General features: G+C 39.7%; 1 protein-coding gene and 1 long non-coding RNA gene across 5 annotated transcripts in view; one reads left to right on the forward strand and one right to left on the reverse strand.

The window, feature by feature from the left end:
- Positions 1 to 21,343, forward strand: part of Pnt (ETS transcription factor pointed) — a 103,439-nt gene that overhangs the window by 15,690 nt on the left and 66,406 nt on the right. For all 4 annotated transcript variants that reach the window (XM_071776413.1, XM_071776412.1, XM_071776415.1 and 1 more), the window contains one exon: positions 191 to 398. In XM_071776413.1, the coding sequence (XP_071632514.1) occupies positions 191 to 398 (208 nt within the window). The remainder of the gene's footprint in view (positions 1 to 190; positions 399 to 21,343) is intronic.
- LOC139811917 (uncharacterized) lies at positions 322 to 20,858 on the reverse strand. The gene is made up of 3 exons (XR_011731774.1): positions 17,901 to 20,858; positions 5,746 to 6,079; positions 322 to 433 (listed from the first exon to the last, which is right to left on the reverse strand). It is a non-coding gene; the product is annotated as an uncharacterized lncRNA (long non-coding RNA).

The raw sequence follows: 21,343 nt of genomic DNA on the forward strand, positions 1-21,343 counted from the left end.
TTAGTGTGCTCTGGACGATTTTAGATGAAGATGCTAAAATTAAAACGATAAACAAATATGTGGCAAAAACATACCACTGCATTTTATACTGTCAAAAGCTACGCAACTTATATATCGGCAAAGTTTTTTACATAGATAAGGGCGGGCGTGTCAGCGCGAGTTAAACGATATGTATGTTTTCATTTATTAGCGCGACATTCGAAGCATGGGCAGCTTCCTGGGAGCCAACGGCATCACCGATGGTAGCGGTATGTTGACGGTGATGGCGAAGTTATTGAAGCAAGAGATGACCTCCGACGTCGAAGAAGAAGATCTGGTGCCGGATCTCCCTGGCAGAGTCACTTCAATGCGGAAGGTGCCTTCCCTGTCGGACCTCTCTGATCCGGAAAGCTCCTTGGGTGAGTCCTTCCAATCCTAATGCTTGTCTTTATACCTGAATGCATAAAAATATCGTCGTTAATTAAATTCGCCGCTTTGCGTCGTCTCGGTACATTCCCATGCAGGTGCAGGGCTTCTCCGCAGCAATTTCGCTTCTCTATGTCTATCTTTCTCATTCATCTCTCTTTTTCTGACAACGCTCGCCCGAACGAATTTGGGTTCGCACGTCACGAGTTTGCTTTTCAACCTTCTTCCCATTCGTCCCACCACAAGTGAGACTATACCACGTGGTGTTTGTTGAATTTAATAAGCTTGCTCTAGAATGGTCACAGAACTGACCGAGCAATTATTATTACGGGGAAATAAAAAATTTAAAAGATCTGAACTTTGTCGTACGATTTATGAGATGTGCTTCGATTTTAGCTTCACAATGCATATTTAAAATATCTATAAAATGTCAGCAAAATAAAATTCAAACGTTTTATTTATTCATATATCTTGTATAAGAATTCATATAAATCTTCTGCATTTGAGAGATGTGTGGTAGTGTCATTGATTTACGATTAACATACAGAGGCACGAGGCAAAAAGATAGGGGCATACAGGGCGGGACCTTTTGGTAAGTCAGGGCACGTAATTTAACGAGCTTCAATCATCCGGTGTTGATTTGGCTGTGGGATAAATAGGAAATATATACCTTGTACTCGTATACTCATGACGACGTTTACACGACGACACGGATTCCATCCCGTGTTTATAAAAAAATATTCACTGATTTTCAATAAAGAACTGCTTTTTCTGAATATTTAAATATTTAACAGATTCAAGAAAACATTTTTTCGAACTTTCACAATAATCCAACGACTGTAGTTCTAATAAGTTAGTGCACATTTTTTCATCTTGCTAATATGGCACATGCCAATTGCGTGAGAAAATTTCGCGAGACTGCCCAGACAGCGTAATAATCGTCCAGTTTAATATTCCCATTAAGTGGTCATTCGCGGGCGTGGAATGATTTTATCAAGTTTAAAAGTCACTGTCATGTTTAAAAGTCTATTTTTTATTAGAAAGAAGTTCGCAGCATATAGACACATTCTATATTCTTCAATTAGAAACCACTCGCTTATATCTCCATTCGGGAACATCAAGTATTACGAAAAGTTTCTTACATTCTTTTATTTATTTATTTTGCGTAAAGATACCGATGCGTTTCTCGGAATGATAAAAGGGACAAAGTGATAATGCGAAGAATAGTGAAATCAGCTCTTTCGTTGCCCCTTGAAATACGATCGACCACGTTCCGATATAGTGTTGTGTTAACGTCAGATCCAGACACTTAAAGGTACACTTACATCCGATGACGCTTGCATAATACGAGCACTAGCTGCGCGAGCCGCACTCACACGTATATGATTTGTTCAATTAGATCGCGCGAGATTATCGTGCCTTTTGCACGATATCAAACAAGAGCCGGATATTTACTATAATTCTGATACGCGTAATTTTTCTAAACAACGCTATTTTACTAGTTTAAGTATTGTCACATATCAATTTAAAACAAAATATTTCTCGCTTCGACAACCGAAAGATTAATGCAGTAGTACGACTTCTTTTGTTACGCTCTATTACGCAAAAAAAATTAAATTAGAATTGCATGAACGAATAAAGATAAGTTTCAGGCAAGAAAAACACGGAAATATTTCTCCTGAAAAAATTAGTATTTTATTCAAGATTTTATCTTTTTATTTCGCTTCTTCGTCATTTTAACGTCTCACGAGTAGCTCGCGAGTAATCGGAGTAATTAACTCGATAACGGGGCAGGAAAGTGGGTTTTGTCACGCTGAAAATCGGAATTTTCTAGGACGAATGTATATAGCGTCGAGAGTGGCAGTGCGAGTCATCCTTGTTACTCGCGGCTCGTCGTGCGCGATCAAAATGTAGCGAGAATTTACGAATTGGATAATCAGCAGCATCCTCATTAAAGCCCCCCCACTGAACGCCCCCGCCTTCCATTCTCTTTCGGACGCGTGTATGAGGCTACGCGTACGCATCGGACGCGTCGCATCGCCCCCACCCACTTAGCCGCTCTTATCCGACTTCGAGGGGCATTTTTCAGCGATCTGTGCTTTTTTTTCTAAACTTGCGCAATCTCGGCCCATGAATCATTCTTATAAATATTTTGATTTACTACCCGAGAAGCAGATAGATAATAAACTGTGTTCTCTAAACAGTTGCACGATCTATATCGAGCAGCATTAATTGATAATTGTTTATGCTTATCAGCGTTACGAATCGATAGTTATAACATTTGTAGATGAAAAGAGAAACAACGAACTATTTACAGCAAAAAGAAAGGAGAAGTCGCATTTAAATAACTTAAGAACATTCTGTTGAATTATTCAATGTTCTTTATTTTTTAAGAGTTAATAATTATCAGTTTTACAACCAAAAAGAATATTGAAAATTCTCTGTCGAAGCACATAATATTTAAATCCTGTTTAAATCTGTATTTAAAATCCCACTCTATTTTGTCTGAATAAAAATATTACAAATTATCTTTTCATATAATTTTTGTATTAAATTTTATCTCGTTAGAACAATCTCCAATCATATGACCTTAGTTTAATTTAAATGTATATTACATAAAGTTAAATCTATCTTTAAAGAGTCTTAAAAACATCTTTAGATCTTTAGTATTAAATTTGCGCTATTCAGTGCGCAGAAAACGCTGTAAAAATTTTTTTATCTTAATCTTTTCTTGTCTACTATTTTAAACCTACTTAACGGAGATTGATGTTGTTTAATAATTACAAGCCGTTTAGAAACGTGTCTATAAAGTGAAAACGTGTCCCACGCAATTAGCAATTAGAACGTAAGCAATACCACAGAGGAGCGTGGGATATCAATCGGACAGTATATGGCCGTAATAACGACCGTGTAATAACGCAACTTAAGCGCGTGTAATTAACCGGCCGATTTATCGCGTGTCATTTAACTTTCGGCGGGCGTGAATCACCCGCGATTCCGTTTATTACCGTGGAATCTACGCGACGACACAAGCGCAAATAATTAATTGAACGGTTGCAATCGCTCGAAATGAATTCGTTGCTACTCGTCGGTCAACAATCAATATTTGATCTGTATCTCACGCGCGTTAATTTGCCTAATTTTAGACTACTTGTACACCTGGCAGCCGGTGCCACGAGACCGCATGTTATGTCGCGAATGGCTAATGACTTTAAATATTAGTTCAATACGTATTTAACTCATGACGTAATGTCTACTCCGTGATTAAGGCTTATTAAAATAAATCACGCGATTCTTTGTATTTGCGATACTTATATAAAATGTATTTATTATTCAAGATTTACAAAAATTTTTTTACATCTGACAGCAATTAAGAGAAATATACATATTTTGAAAATTGCTTTTATCAATTATTATGACAAATGTTACTAGAGATATATTTATTTTTTTATTAATTCATTATGTGATATTAGAAAAAAAAATATAAAACAACCTTATTCAAATATCTTAACCACGATATTGTTCTTTGAATTTTCCATTATTTATACGAGCATAATCTTTCCGCTTGCTTTTTTTCATAACAACACTATTGTCAAACGATCGAACGTTCGATCTTCGTTTACGAGACGCTGCCATCGATGGCAGTCGGTGCACAGAATGTTTTATGCAAATAGCCATTGTCTATCCTGACATTGACGCGATGGCGACAGATTTGTTATGCGCTTCTTATATGTCCGTTGTCGTTGCACACCGTAGAACGTAACGCATCCGTGTCGCGAATGTAACACCGTGATAAATTCGGCTCTCGCTCTCTCGCGTGCTCGTAAAGAAATGTTGTCTCATAAATATAAATTCGAATGGCAAATACCGTGCGAGACGGACCAAGGAACTTCGCGGAAAGTTTAGTCACCGCGCACTGACATTGTCATTAACAATACTTTAAGTACGCTATGGTAGTATGGTAGTCTGACCAATAGCGATAAATATCTCATTTTTTATTTATATATTTATATATTATATATACATTTTTTATTTATATATTTTTAAAATTATTTGTTGCGTGAATGATTACAAACTTTTGTTCTTTATTGAAAATCAGTGAATATTTTTTTATCAACACGGGAAGGAATCCGTGTCGTCGTGTAAACGTCGTCATGAGTACGAGTACAAGGTATATATTTCCTATTTATCCCACAGCCAAATCAATACCGGATGATCGAAGCTCGTTAAATTACGTGCCCTGACTTACCAAAAGATCCCGCCCTGTATGCCCCTATCTTTTTGCCTCGTGCCTCTGTATGTTAATCGTAAATCAATGACACTACCACACATCTCTCAAATGCAGAAGATTTATATGAATTCTTATACAAGATATATGAATAAATAAAACGTTTGAATTTTATTTTGCTGACATTTTATAGATATTTTAAATATGCATTGTGAAGCTAAAATCGAAGCACATCTCATAAATCGTACGACAAAGTTCAGATCTTTTGAATTTTTTATTTCCCTATAATAATAATTACTCGGTCAGTTCTGTGACCATTCTAGAGCAAGCTAGCTTATTAAATTTAACAAACACCGCGCGGTATAGTTCCACTTGTGGTGGGACGAATGGGAAGAAGGTTGAAAAGCAAACTCGTGACGTGCGAACCTAAATTCGTTCGGGCGTTGTCAGAAAAAGGGAGGTGAATGAGAAAGATAGACAGAGAAGCGAAATTGCCGCGGAGAAGCCCTGCACCTGCATGGGAATGTACCGAGACGACGCAAAGCGGCGAATGGAGGTGTGGGCTCTCTGAAAGGACGGAGAGGAGAGGAAAGTCGCAGGCCGGCTAGACGGTACATTAGGTGTCATAAATGCCATCACAAATTACTGATTATTTCTCCAAAAAACAAAAAAAAACTATATATTACATCTAAACATATTATATAAAGTTTGTCTGTATAGCAGAATTCAAAATAAATGCACACTATATTTATTTCCTTCCTTAATTCATTCAGTATGAAAAACATTAAATTATGTTACACACTTTGAGATAAAATAAAATAATTCTTTACTCATTCTTCAATTGTTTGTTTTTGTTTAAAATGTAGCATGCGCTTCAGGCACCGGCTGTCAGTTATCGTTGCCGTTTTGTCACATTTGTCTTCATCACTTCGTCACTTTATTTGAAGATGTAACGCCGTGGTGAAGCTCGATGAAATGTCCGGTACACAAGAGAGGCATTTATGACGCCTAGTGTACATCGCGCGAAACGCGTAACCGCAGCTGTGCGTGCGGTCGAGCTCCTCTCCCTCCCGCTACATCCTTCATCTTCCCTCCGCGTTCGCTTTGCTTACCTACCTACCCGAGACCAGACGCAGATACGGTTCTCACGTCCTCGATCGTCGGCGACGGCGATTTGCAGTTTGAAACAAACCCTCCCCGCGGTACGCGTGCATGGCCTCGCTGAACCTGTCGAGCGCTGCCCGGTCCTGGCCTTTCTTCTTCCTTTGGCAGATGCTGCGCCCTCGAAGACGCGATCTCGAGAGTGGTCGGTCGGTCGGTTCTCATCTCGAGGAAAAAGAATCGGGGCAAACCGCATGTTTTCCCGAATATAATTTTCGGCCGGTACGCCTTAATTTTGTTGGTGAAACGACACTTGAACGACACTTGATATGTATGTAGAGTCACCTAAATTTAATTTGATTAATTTTATTATACAATATTCAGGATATTATATATTTTTTGCTATCTGTATACGCGTTCATCCTTACTTGCAAGAGCTATTTATATATATTTATGTATAAATTTTCAATATTTTTATTATTTAATTAACCGCCGTTATGGCATATTTAATACTAGACGTTTACATACACATTGAGCGTTATTATATAAATTAACAAAAAGGCGTTCGAGTAATTTAGAAAAATATATTATAATTACTTTTTTCACTTGTTTAACTTGTCTCCGCGAAGACTTTCAAGGACTTATGACATTAAAACTTTATTATGTCTTCACTTCTTTCGTTTCTACTTCTTGCGTAAAATTAACCGGTTAAATATTGATTGAGCCAATAAACGCTGTCTGGAGGGGAAAGAAGTGACAAAAATAATAGCTATCGAAACGAGATCTCATCTATTTCTCTTCTCGCAGCTCGCTCGATATTGTCCGTTGTTTGCACAAATCGATGTTGACCTCACGATTGAAATGACTTGCGTTAGGTCCGTTTTATCTCTTCTCCGACCGATACTGATGTATATTGATCTTAGTGTCGCCTCTCTCTCGAAGAAAATATCAATGATCCTTTGCGCGTTTCGAGTTAACAGAGAGAAAGATATCGCATAGATATAATGTCTATTCATATAATTCTAAAATTGTGTGCACTTTAATTGTAAAACTCAAAAACATATTTATCTGTCTGTCATTATACATCTATTTATTATTTCTGCGGGACGAACGAGATCAATTGATTCGAAAAATTTCCCGGTTTAACTCGTTCGCTACGTCGTTATCTCTTTTTGCGATTAACAAATTTGTCTGACAAGATTAATACGTAGATTACATTTTGAGATAAAAAAAACAAGACGATCACTTCAACATGAAAACGAACTTGGCGTAAAAAGATTTTTAACGTGAGTTAAAAGAACGTCGACAATTTTCTTGAGCTTTGTCTCGAAAACACAGCTTGTAATTGCGCTGAAACTGTTTTGCTGGGTGTTGTATCGAGCGAGATTAAAGATAGCATCGCTCGTGAGGAATGAAACGCTGCCATTGACGCTCCGCATTAATAAAGGGAGGTCTGGTCGGGGATATAAATAAAAAATGAGCTTTAGCTTTCGCTATTTTGCTCCATCTATCTCAAGCACGTATATGCGTCTGGTTTCTTGTTATTAAATTAGATTGCGTCTTGCTTCTACATCCTCAAATGTTTGTTGCATTATTGCTCGCAAAAAATGGCGCGTGTGGGAGTATATATGACGCATAAATGTGTGGAAGTACATTAGTTCAGGTTTGTTAAACCTAGCTAAACCCAAATGACTGCGCGGATCAGTATTCTGTTATCCCTGCGGGAAAATCGGGTTGGCACCTCAGCAAGCAGGTGTCTACCTCTGCTGGTTTGCTCACCGGATGTCTTTGGTGCGGCTTCGATACGTTAGTCATAGGTAGAGCCACAGATACGCTTACGTGATCTGTCCGCCGTGGATAAAGTAGATCCCTGAGAACGTTCGACCTACCGGGTGTACTTTGTTTAAAATCGCGATATGGAACAATTGTTTCAGAGATACAAATTCGAGCTAAATATTTCTTATCTTAACAACAGACCACTCGCGATAACTTCCTCGATATTTTGATATTTTTTTTTTTATTAAACATTGATTATGCCATTTCGTCACAAATTAAAATCTTCTATTTTAGATCGCACGATAAGTAACGTTTGTTTTTTAATTTTTATATTTGAAGTTTAATCCTCGAAGAATTACTCGATTTCCAATAATTTTATATTTCGGAAGTTCTTAAGAGTTTTTCATTTTTGCTAACAAAAATGGGCTCTAGATTCCATAGAAAGTTAACATTAGCGTCTACTTTCAATTCTAAAGCACACTATATATCTCTAGAAATTATACATGCTGTATAATTAAAAATTTAATCCAAATTGTCGAAACCTTTATTATCGATCGAAAAAGATTGTATGATCATATGAATCACAAAAGACATTTTCCATGACTCGAAAAAAAAGCATCATCCGCTCGCGCGCGCGCGCGTCGGGGGAAGGGTAGCGAGGCGGCAGGGAGAGGGACAGAGCAGAGAGGGCAATGGATAGCAACAGGTTGTGTGACGTCACGAGGCGCCACGCGACTCCGCTTCATTCACGAGAAGCCAGAAGAGCGAAAGAGGGTGGACCAGGAACTCATAACCGGCGATGCTTTTGCCTTTCCTGTTTTCTCACATGATTCGACAAGCCGGTTTATCTCGATCGACGCGGCCGCGCGGCACTCAGCTCGATCTGGCACTGGCAATTATTGGCCCGTAACGGTTCGTGCCCCGAAGCCCGGCAGCGAGGCTACGGAAATGGGCTCCCAATTCCGAATTGATGCGGATAAATTAATGTTCCGCCCGAACGCGTTGCGTTGTCGCGGATATTATTAAGTATCGGACTTTTAGGTAGGTGAAACTTTTACTTACGCCGCGCTCTCCGTGGCCAAATTGATTGAATCACGAACATTACGCGCGACTATCAGCTGATTATCAATTAAAATAAAGGTAGAAATTTACGTACAGAAAGTATTTTCGTTCGTACACTCACATTTTTTTAACTCCATGTCAATTTAATGTTAAAAGTTTAAAAAGTCTAAAGGTGCAAAGTTTCGCATTGATGCTAATAATATCAAAACGCGAGTGTTATAACTCGTTTGATCGACTTCGTGGTTATCTTTCGACGTTATTGTCTATATTCTTTCTAGACGAATATAATTTGTCATATTTGTTTATGTAAATCTCATGTTCATACAGATATTTTATAAACGACATTTGCTTTTTATTTATGTCGTAAATATACTGAATATACTGAATATATATATATATATATATATATATATATATATATATATATATATTATATATATTAACCCGCTCGACACTTGTTCGATCGAAAGCTGCTCGTTCTCGTTAGTGTCGTCAGTTCATTTTCAGTCAACGCGACATTTATCTTCTCGCTACACGTTTCACTCTTCTCTCTCTCTCTCTCTCTTCTACAAAATCAATACTTATATCGAGCTTATTTATATCGAGCGAGCGAACGCCAATTTCGCTCGTCCACCTTCTTTCTTTTCACCGTGACCGGCATCGATCCCCCACCCGATTCGCGTTGACCCAGGGTTCTTCAACCCCGCGACATCGTATCGTGCATGTAGCTGACGTTCGAATTCGAGTCTATCCGTTCACCGGCGCGGCGCGGCGGGGCGGAGCGCGTCCCGTCCCTCTCGCCACGGCGAGCAGAAAGACGGCGAGCGAAGGATGAAAGACGACGGCGAGGCAAGGTGAACGCGGCGCGAGTACCCCACCACGGAGCGAGTAGCCACGCGAGTTCATTCATGAGATCGTGGGAACGTGCCTCACGGTGGGTCCGTTCTACCCCGTCCTCCCTCTCCCTCCCTCCCTCCCCCTTCCCCCATCCTCCTCCCGGCACATGTTAGCCGGTCGGTTTATCTTTTCTTGTCCTGTCTCCCTCCGTCTCGCTCCGTCCCTCGCGCTCCCGCGGCAGCTCCTTCTCCCTCGCGTCTAGCACCTGTTTCTACCTCCTCCCCCTCCGAACCCCTCCCCGAGCCCCCGCTCTCTCGCTCCCGCAATTCCTCACCCTAGGCCTCTCCTCTTCTTACTCTCTTTTCCCTAATCATTCCTCCTTCTTGTTGTGCCGCATGCACTCATTTCTCTGCACTTAACTTCCCTCTCGCTCCTTCCGCTCTCTTCCATTCCTCCGCTATAATTCCACCTCGTACTTGTTGTTTATCCGCCTATCTTTTTATAATTTCTATTTTTAATAATTCCTCGTCCACCGATTACGTCTGTTTCGTTGTCAAAATCCCTCGTTCCTTCCCATAGCTTTCTCTTTACTCCTCCGGGCAACATTGTGCCATGTGCTCTTGCGTCCGTGTCTCTCTCACCTGTTCTTTATTCAGGTATAACGTATTTTTTTTTTCGCGATCGGTACCGATATCTCTCTCGCACCACCTTTGTCAGCCATTCTCCCCTTCTCCACCATCTGCTCGTCTCCCTCTACGAGTCTGTTCCGCACGTTGCTTCGTTTTACCTGCTCGCGGCCACTCGCCTGATCGCCCCCTCTCTCTCCGACCCTTTCCCGGGATCTACGTTCGGTACAGTGGCTGCTACAAGCTCTGTCATTTTATCGACGAAAAACATCGAGAGAGAGAGAGAGAGAGAGAGAGAGAGAGAGAGAGAGCATGTTTGTCCGGATGGAGAACACTGGTCAGCCCGCGCTGACTTGAAAAATGTTTTCATAAGCTATGTAAATCTCCCGATAACATGTTTTTCCGACTCCTGAATTAGTATTGGAGATATAGATAGAGGAAATAAAACGAACGTAGATTTTCTATAAACGCGCGACACGTTATGTGACTTTAATATTTCTCATTTTTAACGATCGTATTTTATTTCTCAGAAGACTAAATAAGATCAGACGCATATAACGTGCTAGGAAATCTGTACGGAAATCGAATCGAATTGTGGGAAAGAAATTTCCGTCTCCGGAGAGTATACGGTGGTTGGGCACAAGATCTATTGTTTCCTGCCGACTAGACGGGGGAATTAATAGCGGAAAATGAAATAAGGAGTTCGCAAGTTTTTAATTTAACATATTTCCATCTCTCCTTTCAAACGCTGCATACATTTTGCTAAGAAAATGCGTGTAAATTTGAATTTTTTCTAACAATGAGTAGCTACCTAAATCGAGCTATCAAACTGTGTTATATTTCTTTTATATTCCTTATATTATTCTGTCGTATTCCCATAATTCTTGAATCTATATACAACTCGCGAGGAGTTGTATAATTTACATTTTTTAAATTAATTAATCAAAAACGCTCTTCTAAAGAGTACGCTCCCGATTGAATAATTTGCAACATAATGAAAAATTCCTTCTTCTGTGAGGGGTTATAACGTTTCTATACATTGAATGATGCAAGAAGTGTTTTCGCGCAATGTCGAAAATTTTTTATCGTAGTGCGAGATATACTTAAATTGTTCAGATGTTACTTCTTGCTCCTCTGATAAATAAAAAATAAGAAATAACGCTTCCAGAGATTGTCGAAGGAACTTTCATGGTCTACTGTACCCGACGACCTCTGCGTGGCCGGCAGCCGGCGGAGACATAATTGCGGCTCGTAATCATGCTGCCGAGCCCGAGGGTATTCCTCGTCCCCCCTCTTTCACCCTCGTAGCTCGTTCCTACTTCGTCTTCCTTTCGTTCCGTCGTACCCTCTCGTCTTTCTCACTCTCGCGCGCTCTTCCCCCTTATCTTCACTTTGCGTTTCTCCAGTTCGAAACGAGTAAAATGTAATAACGTTACGTCCGCGGAAGTTAAAGGCCCGAGTAGGAAGCCCGAAAGGGAAGAGATTTGATAGACATCGAGTGGAACCCCCCGGAGCAATGGTAGGGATTCTAAGGACCCGTTCCGTTCCGACGAAGCAAACGCAGAAAGCGGGATGATGTAAAAATACGCAAAAGGAGTCTTATTCCCCTATGAAAAATATAATTAATATTATATGATTAATTCAAAAGACCAAGTTTTTAGTTAACATTTAGTTGCTATCAGAAAGAATCGCAATTGCATTGCCATTGTGTAATAATAAGATTATCTTGAAAACAACGAGAATAATAGTAACGTGTCATTATTGTCAGATTAGTTTCGTAATCGCGAGAGACACGGGATCGTGAAGGAGATCGACAAGGGAACTTTACGTTTGATCACTATTGTTACATTCATATGGCCATTCCGTAATAACAGCGCGTTTCGCAAATATGCTCGGTAGCTGCTACCGCTTAGATACAGCTGTATTATCGCGAGAAACACGGCAGGCTAAAGAACGAGGTACGAAAGGTGGACGAACGTAAGCCGGACTACGCGCGTTCGGTGCGTATCACACGCGCTATTACCCCTAGAAGATACGGCTCGCCGCGCGCCGCGCTGCACCGCACCGCACCGCGCCGACCGTTTTACGACCGAACGTTTATTCGCCATTTCGAGCCTCTTAACGTCCGCCGCGGAATATCGAGCTTAATATATCGAGACGCGAACCACGTTTGCCTCTCTCCCGCCTCGTCCCTTTTCCACCACGCCCTCTCCTCGTATTATACGTATTTGCGAGTAACCACATCGAGAGAGTTGCGCGAGAAGTATTGAAAGGTCGCTCTATGATTCGGCACGAAAGAAATATGCCGATCGCGTCCTTGCGGATTAATCTCCCGCAAACGGAAATATACGTTTGCCGGAGATTAAATTAGCACCGGTCTATAACGATCGTACGATCTGCAACGATCTTAATCAGATATATATTTTATAATTACATCTTTATAGACCGCTTGATCTTTTTCGTTTTTCAAAGGAACGACTAATTATCTTGGAGTGTTAGTATACATATAGATGGCTAATATTTGTTTTACTCTCAGAAATGTGAGCGTACATTAAATAAGATTGCAATTTACAGTAACAATTTAATTTACAGAAGAAAAATCATTGTACGATGATATATTCCTTTTAAAATTGAAATTTTATTGAAAATGAAATATTATTCGGTATACTATGCACCTTAAATATTTTTTTACTTTTTATTTTTATTCTAACATATATTTATATGTTTATTTTATCGTGAAAGAAATATAAAATCTTAAATGGATAGTATCTTTCTCTTAAAAAAAATTCTCTTAAAAGTTGCGTGGAGTAATGTATCATCTCATTAAAAGACAAGAAATGTAAGTACAACTATTAACGAGTTAATGCGCGAAAAGTTTTGATTGCAGGAACCGTTCGAATCTTGTCTCTCGGAAAAGTATAAAGGGAGACCCTTACGAGACCGGGTGTAGCCGATTAGGGATGCTATTAAATATACGCGCGCGGTTGCAACAGGTACACGACCTGAAACGGGCAACAGCCGGCCGATGTTATTGCTCTCGGGAAGACGGTAGCCGGGGTAATTGATTATCTTGCGCCCTTTATACGTTACGAGCTTGCCCTACCTCTTAAATCCAGCCTGCGCGATCTAAGAGATGCGCTCTCCTCGCATTTTCTATACCCGCAAATTATACGGCGGAATCGACGTTAGTTTCAAGGGGAAAAAAAGAGTTAAACCGAACGAAAGTGGTCTACTCCACCGAGATGAGGGATACGCGGTATATGCAAAGGAGAAACACTGTAAAAATGGATGAAGGCATTCATAAAAAATAATTTACATCGCCTATCCTTCATTATATTCGCGGTATTATTATTTCTAATAGCAATACGATTTGTATTAAATTATTATTATTATAACTTAATAATCTATCCTCGTAATTGTGCCGCATGAATTCTACAACAGAGTGAAATATGAAATTGCAAAAGAATATCGGAACCATGTTTTTTTCTTCGCTAAAAGTCTAAACTAAGTCGTATCCATTTTGTAATGAAACATATTAGTAATTTACGCGTTTAAATATCAAAGAGATACCAACAAAGTTATGCAGGTATTCAGCATTCTTCGCGATTTTATTTTATACTTAATTTGATATGTCGCAGAGTGCAATTCATAATCGTTGCGTATATCAAAATAAAAATAATGAAAATATATTTTGAAATGTATGATAATAATAAAATCAACAAAATTTGCATATGTATATATATCCTATTGAATGTTCATGTAACATGAAAAACGAGTCTCGGACGCGAAAGGGAGTTCGGGATAATATAAATCGATTAAATCGCTAATTCAGGCACGGAGGTCTCGCATTGCTGCGGTAGATTCCAAACAAGGCTGCGCAATAAATTACGAATTAATTACAGCGCGACTTATGACGCATCTTCCAATTTCGAGCGAGAGAGAGAGAGAGAGAGAGAGAGAGAGAGAGAGAGAGAGAGAGAGAGAGAGAGAGAGAGAGAGAGAGAGCTCGACTTCGTGGCTGCAGCGTGATGCAGGCGCGTGCACTTCCGATGCGGCGAGGCCTGTCTTCTCAATTTTATGTGGCGTATCTGGCCTTATAGAATCCTCCTCTTTCCGTCGACGTATTATGGTTAAGCTGCCGCGGTAACTCTCCTCGGAGGCCGCTCGCCTCTGTTCGACCGCGGCTTCTGGTCTCCCGCGAGAGAGATTACAGAGATAATGGGGCCTGAGTAGCTGCAACGCGTTGCTCGGTCCCCGCTCCTAACAAATTGCTGGGTTCATTCATCCTATCTCGACGATATATACAGGAAAAAACTAGCCGCGCTAGCTACTCACGGCGGTACATGCGTGTAACTTCGTCCTTTCTCGCGTGGCTAATCGTTACGGAATACTACCTTCCCGTCTCCGCCGTCCGAGAATCCGCGTCGGCTATCGACGACGGATACTGGAAACGCGCACTTCCCACGCGTCGTTCAGCACGCAATAATCGGAAATTTCCCATAGAGGCCTTCGAACGAAATTCTTCTATTTGACGATTTATTTAACCGCTGAAAAAAAAACGGTCATCCCGGAAAAGGGAAATTTCTCGTTTCCCGTGTATCGTGTGAATTTGCAAGAGGTTCTGGATTATCGCACGCGCATTAATCACCAGATAATTATATATTTTATAGTCTTGAAAGATATACATATGCCACGTAAATAATTCTAAACAAGCACAGGGGTCACAAATCTTTATTCTTTGATTATTTAGAGCATTAGTTATCTCATTCATATCTCACTCTAAGACTGTTTTGTTGAAAATTATCACACTTTGTATTAACATTTTAAGCGCTATATATATTCACGTTTTGTGCTATATGTGTTCGTAGCTCATTGGCAAGTGTGATTCACGTTCTTCAAGAGGCGATAATTTTCATATTATCCAGTGACTAATACGCGTTTAACGGCAACCGAGATTTTCCTTTCTTAAACCCGTTCTGTCTCCGCGGAGATTCTGATCTATCGATTGTATCTGCTCGCGTAGAAGTAATTTTTACTTGGAATCCGCTCTACATTTCCTAATAACAGCTATATTTCCTCTTACTGATTTTTTGCAATTACGCGGTAATTCTCAAGGTATTTTTAGAGACACGTTAATACCTCCACCTCGTTCAATCCGTTTTATCGCCTCTCTGCAAAATCTCACTTAAGTAAATATTTATTCGAGCAATGTATATTTTCGCAAATTTAAAATTATTTGCGATCGGTTTTTAATATTGACGATTGTGTACGCAAATATACATAGCATTATCTCTCAAGCAGTCTCTGGTCAGACCCTCTCTGCCTGTGTCCAGCTAATTCAGAGAATCTTCGAATACTCCTGTCACGTAATACGTTAAAATAGATAGCGATCTATCGAATAAATTTCGCGATCGTCATATTTCATGACGAGACTTTAACGCCATGCAAGTTATCAGCGCCATTCGCTGAATAAATTATCTTCTTTTAGTAGCTAAATCGGAACTCGTTGCGGCAGATTTTTACGTGACCGGTTTAATCAATGTAGCTCTTTTTCGTTACGATCGAGTCGAACTATCGAAGCGTGCGTCGAACGTTCGATAAGAGAAGCGCGCGTGGGCACAGGACCTGATACACCAGCGCGCGGAAAGAAGCGTCGAGTCGACATACTCTTTGACGTGTTTGTCGATCCCATAAATCGATAGCGACGTCGCTACATGATTTGCATGAATTAATGAACAGGGTGTGCCCCATAACCACCGTACGATGTTTTATAATAGCGTATATTCTGGAGATTTAATTAAAATCGAAAAATTAAATTCGATTTATAAATACATTAGAGTTGACCGTCAGTAATATTGTGCCTCGATTTCTATCTCAGTTAATTAAATTGCGCGAAATATCTACTTCTATTAGTTATCGTTTCGATGCGTTTACGACTTGCCAATCGTAAGCATTATAGTTAATGGTACGGGCTGACAATCGCTAATTATCAATATATACTGTGAAATATTTCTTGTTTTTTTTTTTTTTTTTAATATGTACATACTTGTAATGTTTGCATATTGAAAGAATCTCTTAATATCATAAATCGTATCTCGTGAGTTCTCCATCGTCACTCCATGCCTTCCAAGCCTCCATTTTCTCTTCTAACAATAAGTTGCTTGTTGCACTCGTATAACCCTCGAAACATAGTTAATTACAATCATGCGTATTAATCGTCGCAGTAGAATAACCGCCCGTATTTTGCACGACGACTGACATTAGTCATACTCGAGACGCGCACATTTTTATGACAGAATCTCATCGAAATGCGATAACAATGCAAAAAAATACGAAGCCGTATGATTCACTTGACATATAATTCTCATATTATTTCGCGTTTTTAATTCGAAAATGACGATTAAAATGTACGATACATTTGAATCTATCATTTAAAAAGTCCATTATTGTCAACGCGTAGATACGTAAACATAGCGATAATGTTATAATATTTTATGATTCCCATCTTTTATAGTTTCGATATTTGTCTCACTTAAGTAAGAAATAATATAAATCGTAAAAAATATTTATTTTAATAAAAATATAGTTGATTAATTTACATCATTAATTATAATAAATATTGTTGGTCGAATTAATCGTTTACGAACAATAATCGCGTTTCGATGTATAATTCGGCGACACATGCGAAGCGGCACGCGCCGTAATTTGACGACTCATGTCTCGCCGGGCGAATGACAATACAGCGCACTTGGCGACCTTACGTACGCGACATTCGACAACGCTCGGTTTTACCAAACAAACATCAAAGCCATACTCGTCATAAACTATTTATCTTTACGAAATAATCGTACCGAATACTTGTATCTTAATTTATTTTCGCGATAAGTGAGCTGTGTGTGTTATAGTACATTCATACATAACAAAAGTGATAATTTTACAATCAAATTGACATTTTTGGAAGACTTCGCAAAGATTACTTTCTTTCGTTTAGTTGATTATATTATTAGAAATTAATGCGCTTCGGTGACTACTTTATAAGTAGCAGCCGGCTTCCATTATACTTGGATTGATAAAACCATCATCGGTCCCCTCTCGATTTCCTTAATCTCGGTTTTGTCACCGCATCCGACTAAAATATGGCGTACTCATGCTTCGTTTTTTCGCGATTATGCGAGGATTTAGCCGCTAGTTTACGTTGGGTCTCTAAGAAAGATCCATGCATTGATATGAAACGTCTTTTCATTACGAGACTTTGCAAAAGTAATAAGTCTACTTTCGCGTACCGCACGTTTGTTCCATGTTGTTTATTACATATTTATTATATATTGTCGTTTAAAAAATATACACCGCGTGAGGATGATACTTAAAGACACGAAGTATGTACGAAATAAAAAATACACTGAATATATGAGAAAATAATATTTAGTGCTGATAAAAACGTGCATGGTGTATAAAGATCGTCCGAATTGCGAATAGAGATATATGAGCGATAAGGATAAGGTGAGTTGTCATCTTACAAAAATACTTAGAGTTGGATATATTCGGAGAATTCGATAATCCTTTATGCTTCATTGTCATCGCTGCTATATCATTATTATACTATAATCATTATCGACGTGTTTTACAAAAAAATTTGGTAATCTGTTGTCGACTGGATTTCAAAGTGATCGAAATTTTTTCAGATAGAGATTTAGTTGTGTTACTTTTGAAATGCTTTGTCACGTAAATCGCTCTTTCATATCAATGCTTCGAGCGATGATTTTTGCACAAATCTCGCGCGGTATCGCCCGAACAATAGCTATTGACTCGCGACTCGCGTGCCAGTATCGATGCTATAGAGTTCGGACGGATATGCGACATCTTACGTAACAGATGCGGTTTCGCGGTGATCGTCCTAGCAGCTGATGCGTAGGAGTGGCCGAGTGAACCAGTTGACAGCGCTGAACTACCGTCCATCCGTTTTCTCATCTCTTTGCTCCCGCTTCAATTATTATAATAATATCGCAACGTTTTCGCTCTATCCCTTCTCGGCAGGTTCTTCTTCCACGAGGCTTGCTCGCCACACGACCGGCACGCACCAGTTAGCCATCTCTTACATCTGCAATTCGCATGCATTGAACCAGCAGCTATCTTCGTCTTTTTTTCCTGTTCCACTGCAATATCTGTCTTCTGCTATCTAAACTTCTTTGCTAAAGCATTTTTTCTTATTTTTTATTTACGATGAATGCTAAAACTATCCATCACAGATTAGAGTTGTGGATAAAAAATTATGCTGTAAATGAATTCTCCTTTATATGGTTATCAAGTGAAAACTAATAACAATTCTGCATTTTTTTTACGTTTTATCTATATTTTATTTCTAATCTAGAAATATATAAACATTGATAAGCGCAGCATTTATTAAATTGCATTTACGCTTCATAGCTTTGAAAAACTGCAGAGACTTAGCTAAAGTCTCACCGCGCGAAAAAGAAATAGATAACGATTCTTTCAAATAGAAATCGAAGCTGTGTTCTATATTCAGGAAATGTAATATCTTGCTATTACCATGAAACTGCATGCGAGAGCAAGTTGATGCGTGCTGATGTGACGTTAATCTAATCGATTTTTTCTTACAAATTTTATTATCTGCGATTTACTACGCAATAGTGACCACTGCAAGTAATAATAATTACGGGGTGATTCATTTGCGTGTAGCTCATTAGTCTTGAATTTTTTCACTGAATGCCATCCTCACTCATTAAGTCGTACATGATTGCTGATACTCAAGGGATATCTGTCACTTATATAGTTCTTCCGCGATGAAAGCCGTGTTTCTTTCACCATTTTCTTGCTCGTCCGACGATCAGTACCACATCGGTCGGGTCTTACACCGTCCATAGACCAGTTCCTACTCTGTTTTTTCTTCCCTTCATCTTCCTCCCCTGTTCTTCCTCGCGCCTCTCTCCGCTTTCCTCTTTCTTGTCTCGCCGAGTAGCGCCTTACCTCTAGGCGCAGGGAGTTTTCGTTCAGGACGCGCTCGACACAATGTCGTTAGTCTCAGATTAACGTTTTCCTTAGCATTATATTTATCCGTTAGATCATCTTTGGTGCGTAACTGTTACTTATAATGGAACGTGTGAAACATAGCATTAGCGAGCAGCCATTTCGCGTTACCGTTACACGAATAATATAGACATATCATTATGCGGTAGCCGATGAAGTATGAATTCATAATTCGGAATTTATCTCCGTCGCGTCGTGCAGTTTAACGCGAGAGGCGCGCATATGCAAATTAAGGAATAAATGAATTAAACACCGCGAACATTTCTCACGCCGCGCGAATATTCTGAGCTGGACACGCGCATACAAATGGCATTATAGTATAGCGGTTAATTTGAATCGTCGCGAAACACGGGTTTCCCAGTTAGAGATGAATTTGTTACAAGCCCATGTCGTTACACCATCGATCCTCCGTGAGAAGTATCCCGGCTCCCCGCGCTCCGGTTTTCGAGCGGATGTCGTGGTGGCGCGCGAGCTCGCGCGTTGATTAGCGCTACATCGTTAAACAAATAAAATAATGAAATATAATTGATTCCGCCGAGAAGACATCGCCTCGGACGCAGAAGGCGAACAGGTTTCCGCCGCGTAGTAGTGTAAGATCATCGTGCGCTCCTAGAGAACGCTGTTGGTACACCTCGAAAGAAGAAGAAGATGCATCAACGGCGGCAAACGAGTTTTCGCGGCGATCCGTTTGCGGTAATCGCCGATGCAAATAATTGTACTTACCGCGCCGAGTTATCCGATCATTCTAATATCGCGTATCGCTGATACCACTTCAAAGTCCATTATCAGTTACGAAGATCTTACACCGCTTTCGTCTCATTTATTCCGTAATTCGCGACAAAAGCGGCGACGCCAGGTTTTTGATGTACCTATCTATTTATTTTTGTTGCAAATAGCGCGACTAATAACTTCCCTTCTGCGATGGAAAGTATGACATGGCTTTGATCTTTTCTGGAAATCCGCAGTTTCAGCTCGAAACGGTTCATTTGACAGATGAATATATAATATCGATGCATTACTAATTGCGGAACTCATGAATTATTTATCAACGCTTATAATTGGTGGTAACGAAAAAATGTCTGCGCAATTGAGTTCGACCGCAAAAATGCATAAAATCTTTGAATCCACTGTGATTTGATGAAAATAACATCGAAATTGAAAATTAAAAGTAATCGGATTAAAAATAATCGGATATACATATTTCGCATCTCACGTATATATACATTATAAATATATGTTCATTAATTATACGTTTATCAGCCTGTCGGGAATATGTTATCGAAGCGATTTGCTTCCATGTTACCTGCTCTCATGGTAGCTCGCGAGTTTAAGGTAAAATCGAACGGTGGAAGCAGAAGAAGAGCGCAGCAGGAGAGCCGGGATGCTGCACGCGAGCAAGGTGGGGAGAAGAGCCACGCGATCGAGATTTATTTATAAGTCGGCGAGCTCGAGTTCGCTCCTACATTCTCCCGCTTCCTCCCTTCTTCCTCCCGGCTCCACCTGCTCACAATCTCTTCCTACGTTTCTCTCTTTCTCTAACGTGACTCCTTGCTGTTGCGATACCCGCCGGTGCTGTCGGCCGTAGCGTAAGATCAGACAACGAGAATTTCTTCATCCTTGTATTATACGGAGTATTTCTCTCTCTCGTTTTTTTTTTTTTTTTTACAGAAGTTAAACATTCGCTAAAAGAACTTGCGTGCGCATTTGATTAACGTTTGTTGAAATATATTATTATGGTCATGTTACGGCCGCGTTCAAACAGATTTAGATTGTCGTTATTATTTTAAGCTTCTTACACGTAAAACATACTACATCGTGAGCTGTAGAACAGGATTTCGTTTTCACACCATTCAGTGCTAGCCCTGAATATATCGATTTGAAAAATTGTGTGCTTACGTATTGCTTGCGTCAAGATCCTGAGACAATTGCGAAAGTGAAAAGTTGCAGGGTGGGAAATAGCGAAGTGGGTTTGCCGTCGAGAATGTTGTTGATCTTTTTCACAGCCAGCACGCATACAGCAATGTGACTCAGCATTCGGTAATTGCATGCCCTTGACAAGAAGAATGCAGCCTGCATTCGGAATTGCAAGTGTTAAGATTTAACATAGCGTAAAGATGTATGCGATATCTGTGTAAAAAAATATATATACATTGTACTGTGTCAGATGAATTCAAAAAGTGAATGCCATTTCCCAGAAAATGTAATCTTTCTCACCACCTGTTTATTATTTTTATTCTTTACTACCTAAATGATAATTAATACG

This window comes from Temnothorax longispinosus, chromosome 4 (genome assembly GCF_030848805.1).
Source record: "Temnothorax longispinosus isolate EJ_2023e chromosome 4, Tlon_JGU_v1, whole genome shotgun sequence".
NCBI classification, from domain to species: Eukaryota; Metazoa; Arthropoda; class Insecta; order Hymenoptera; family Formicidae; genus Temnothorax; species Temnothorax longispinosus.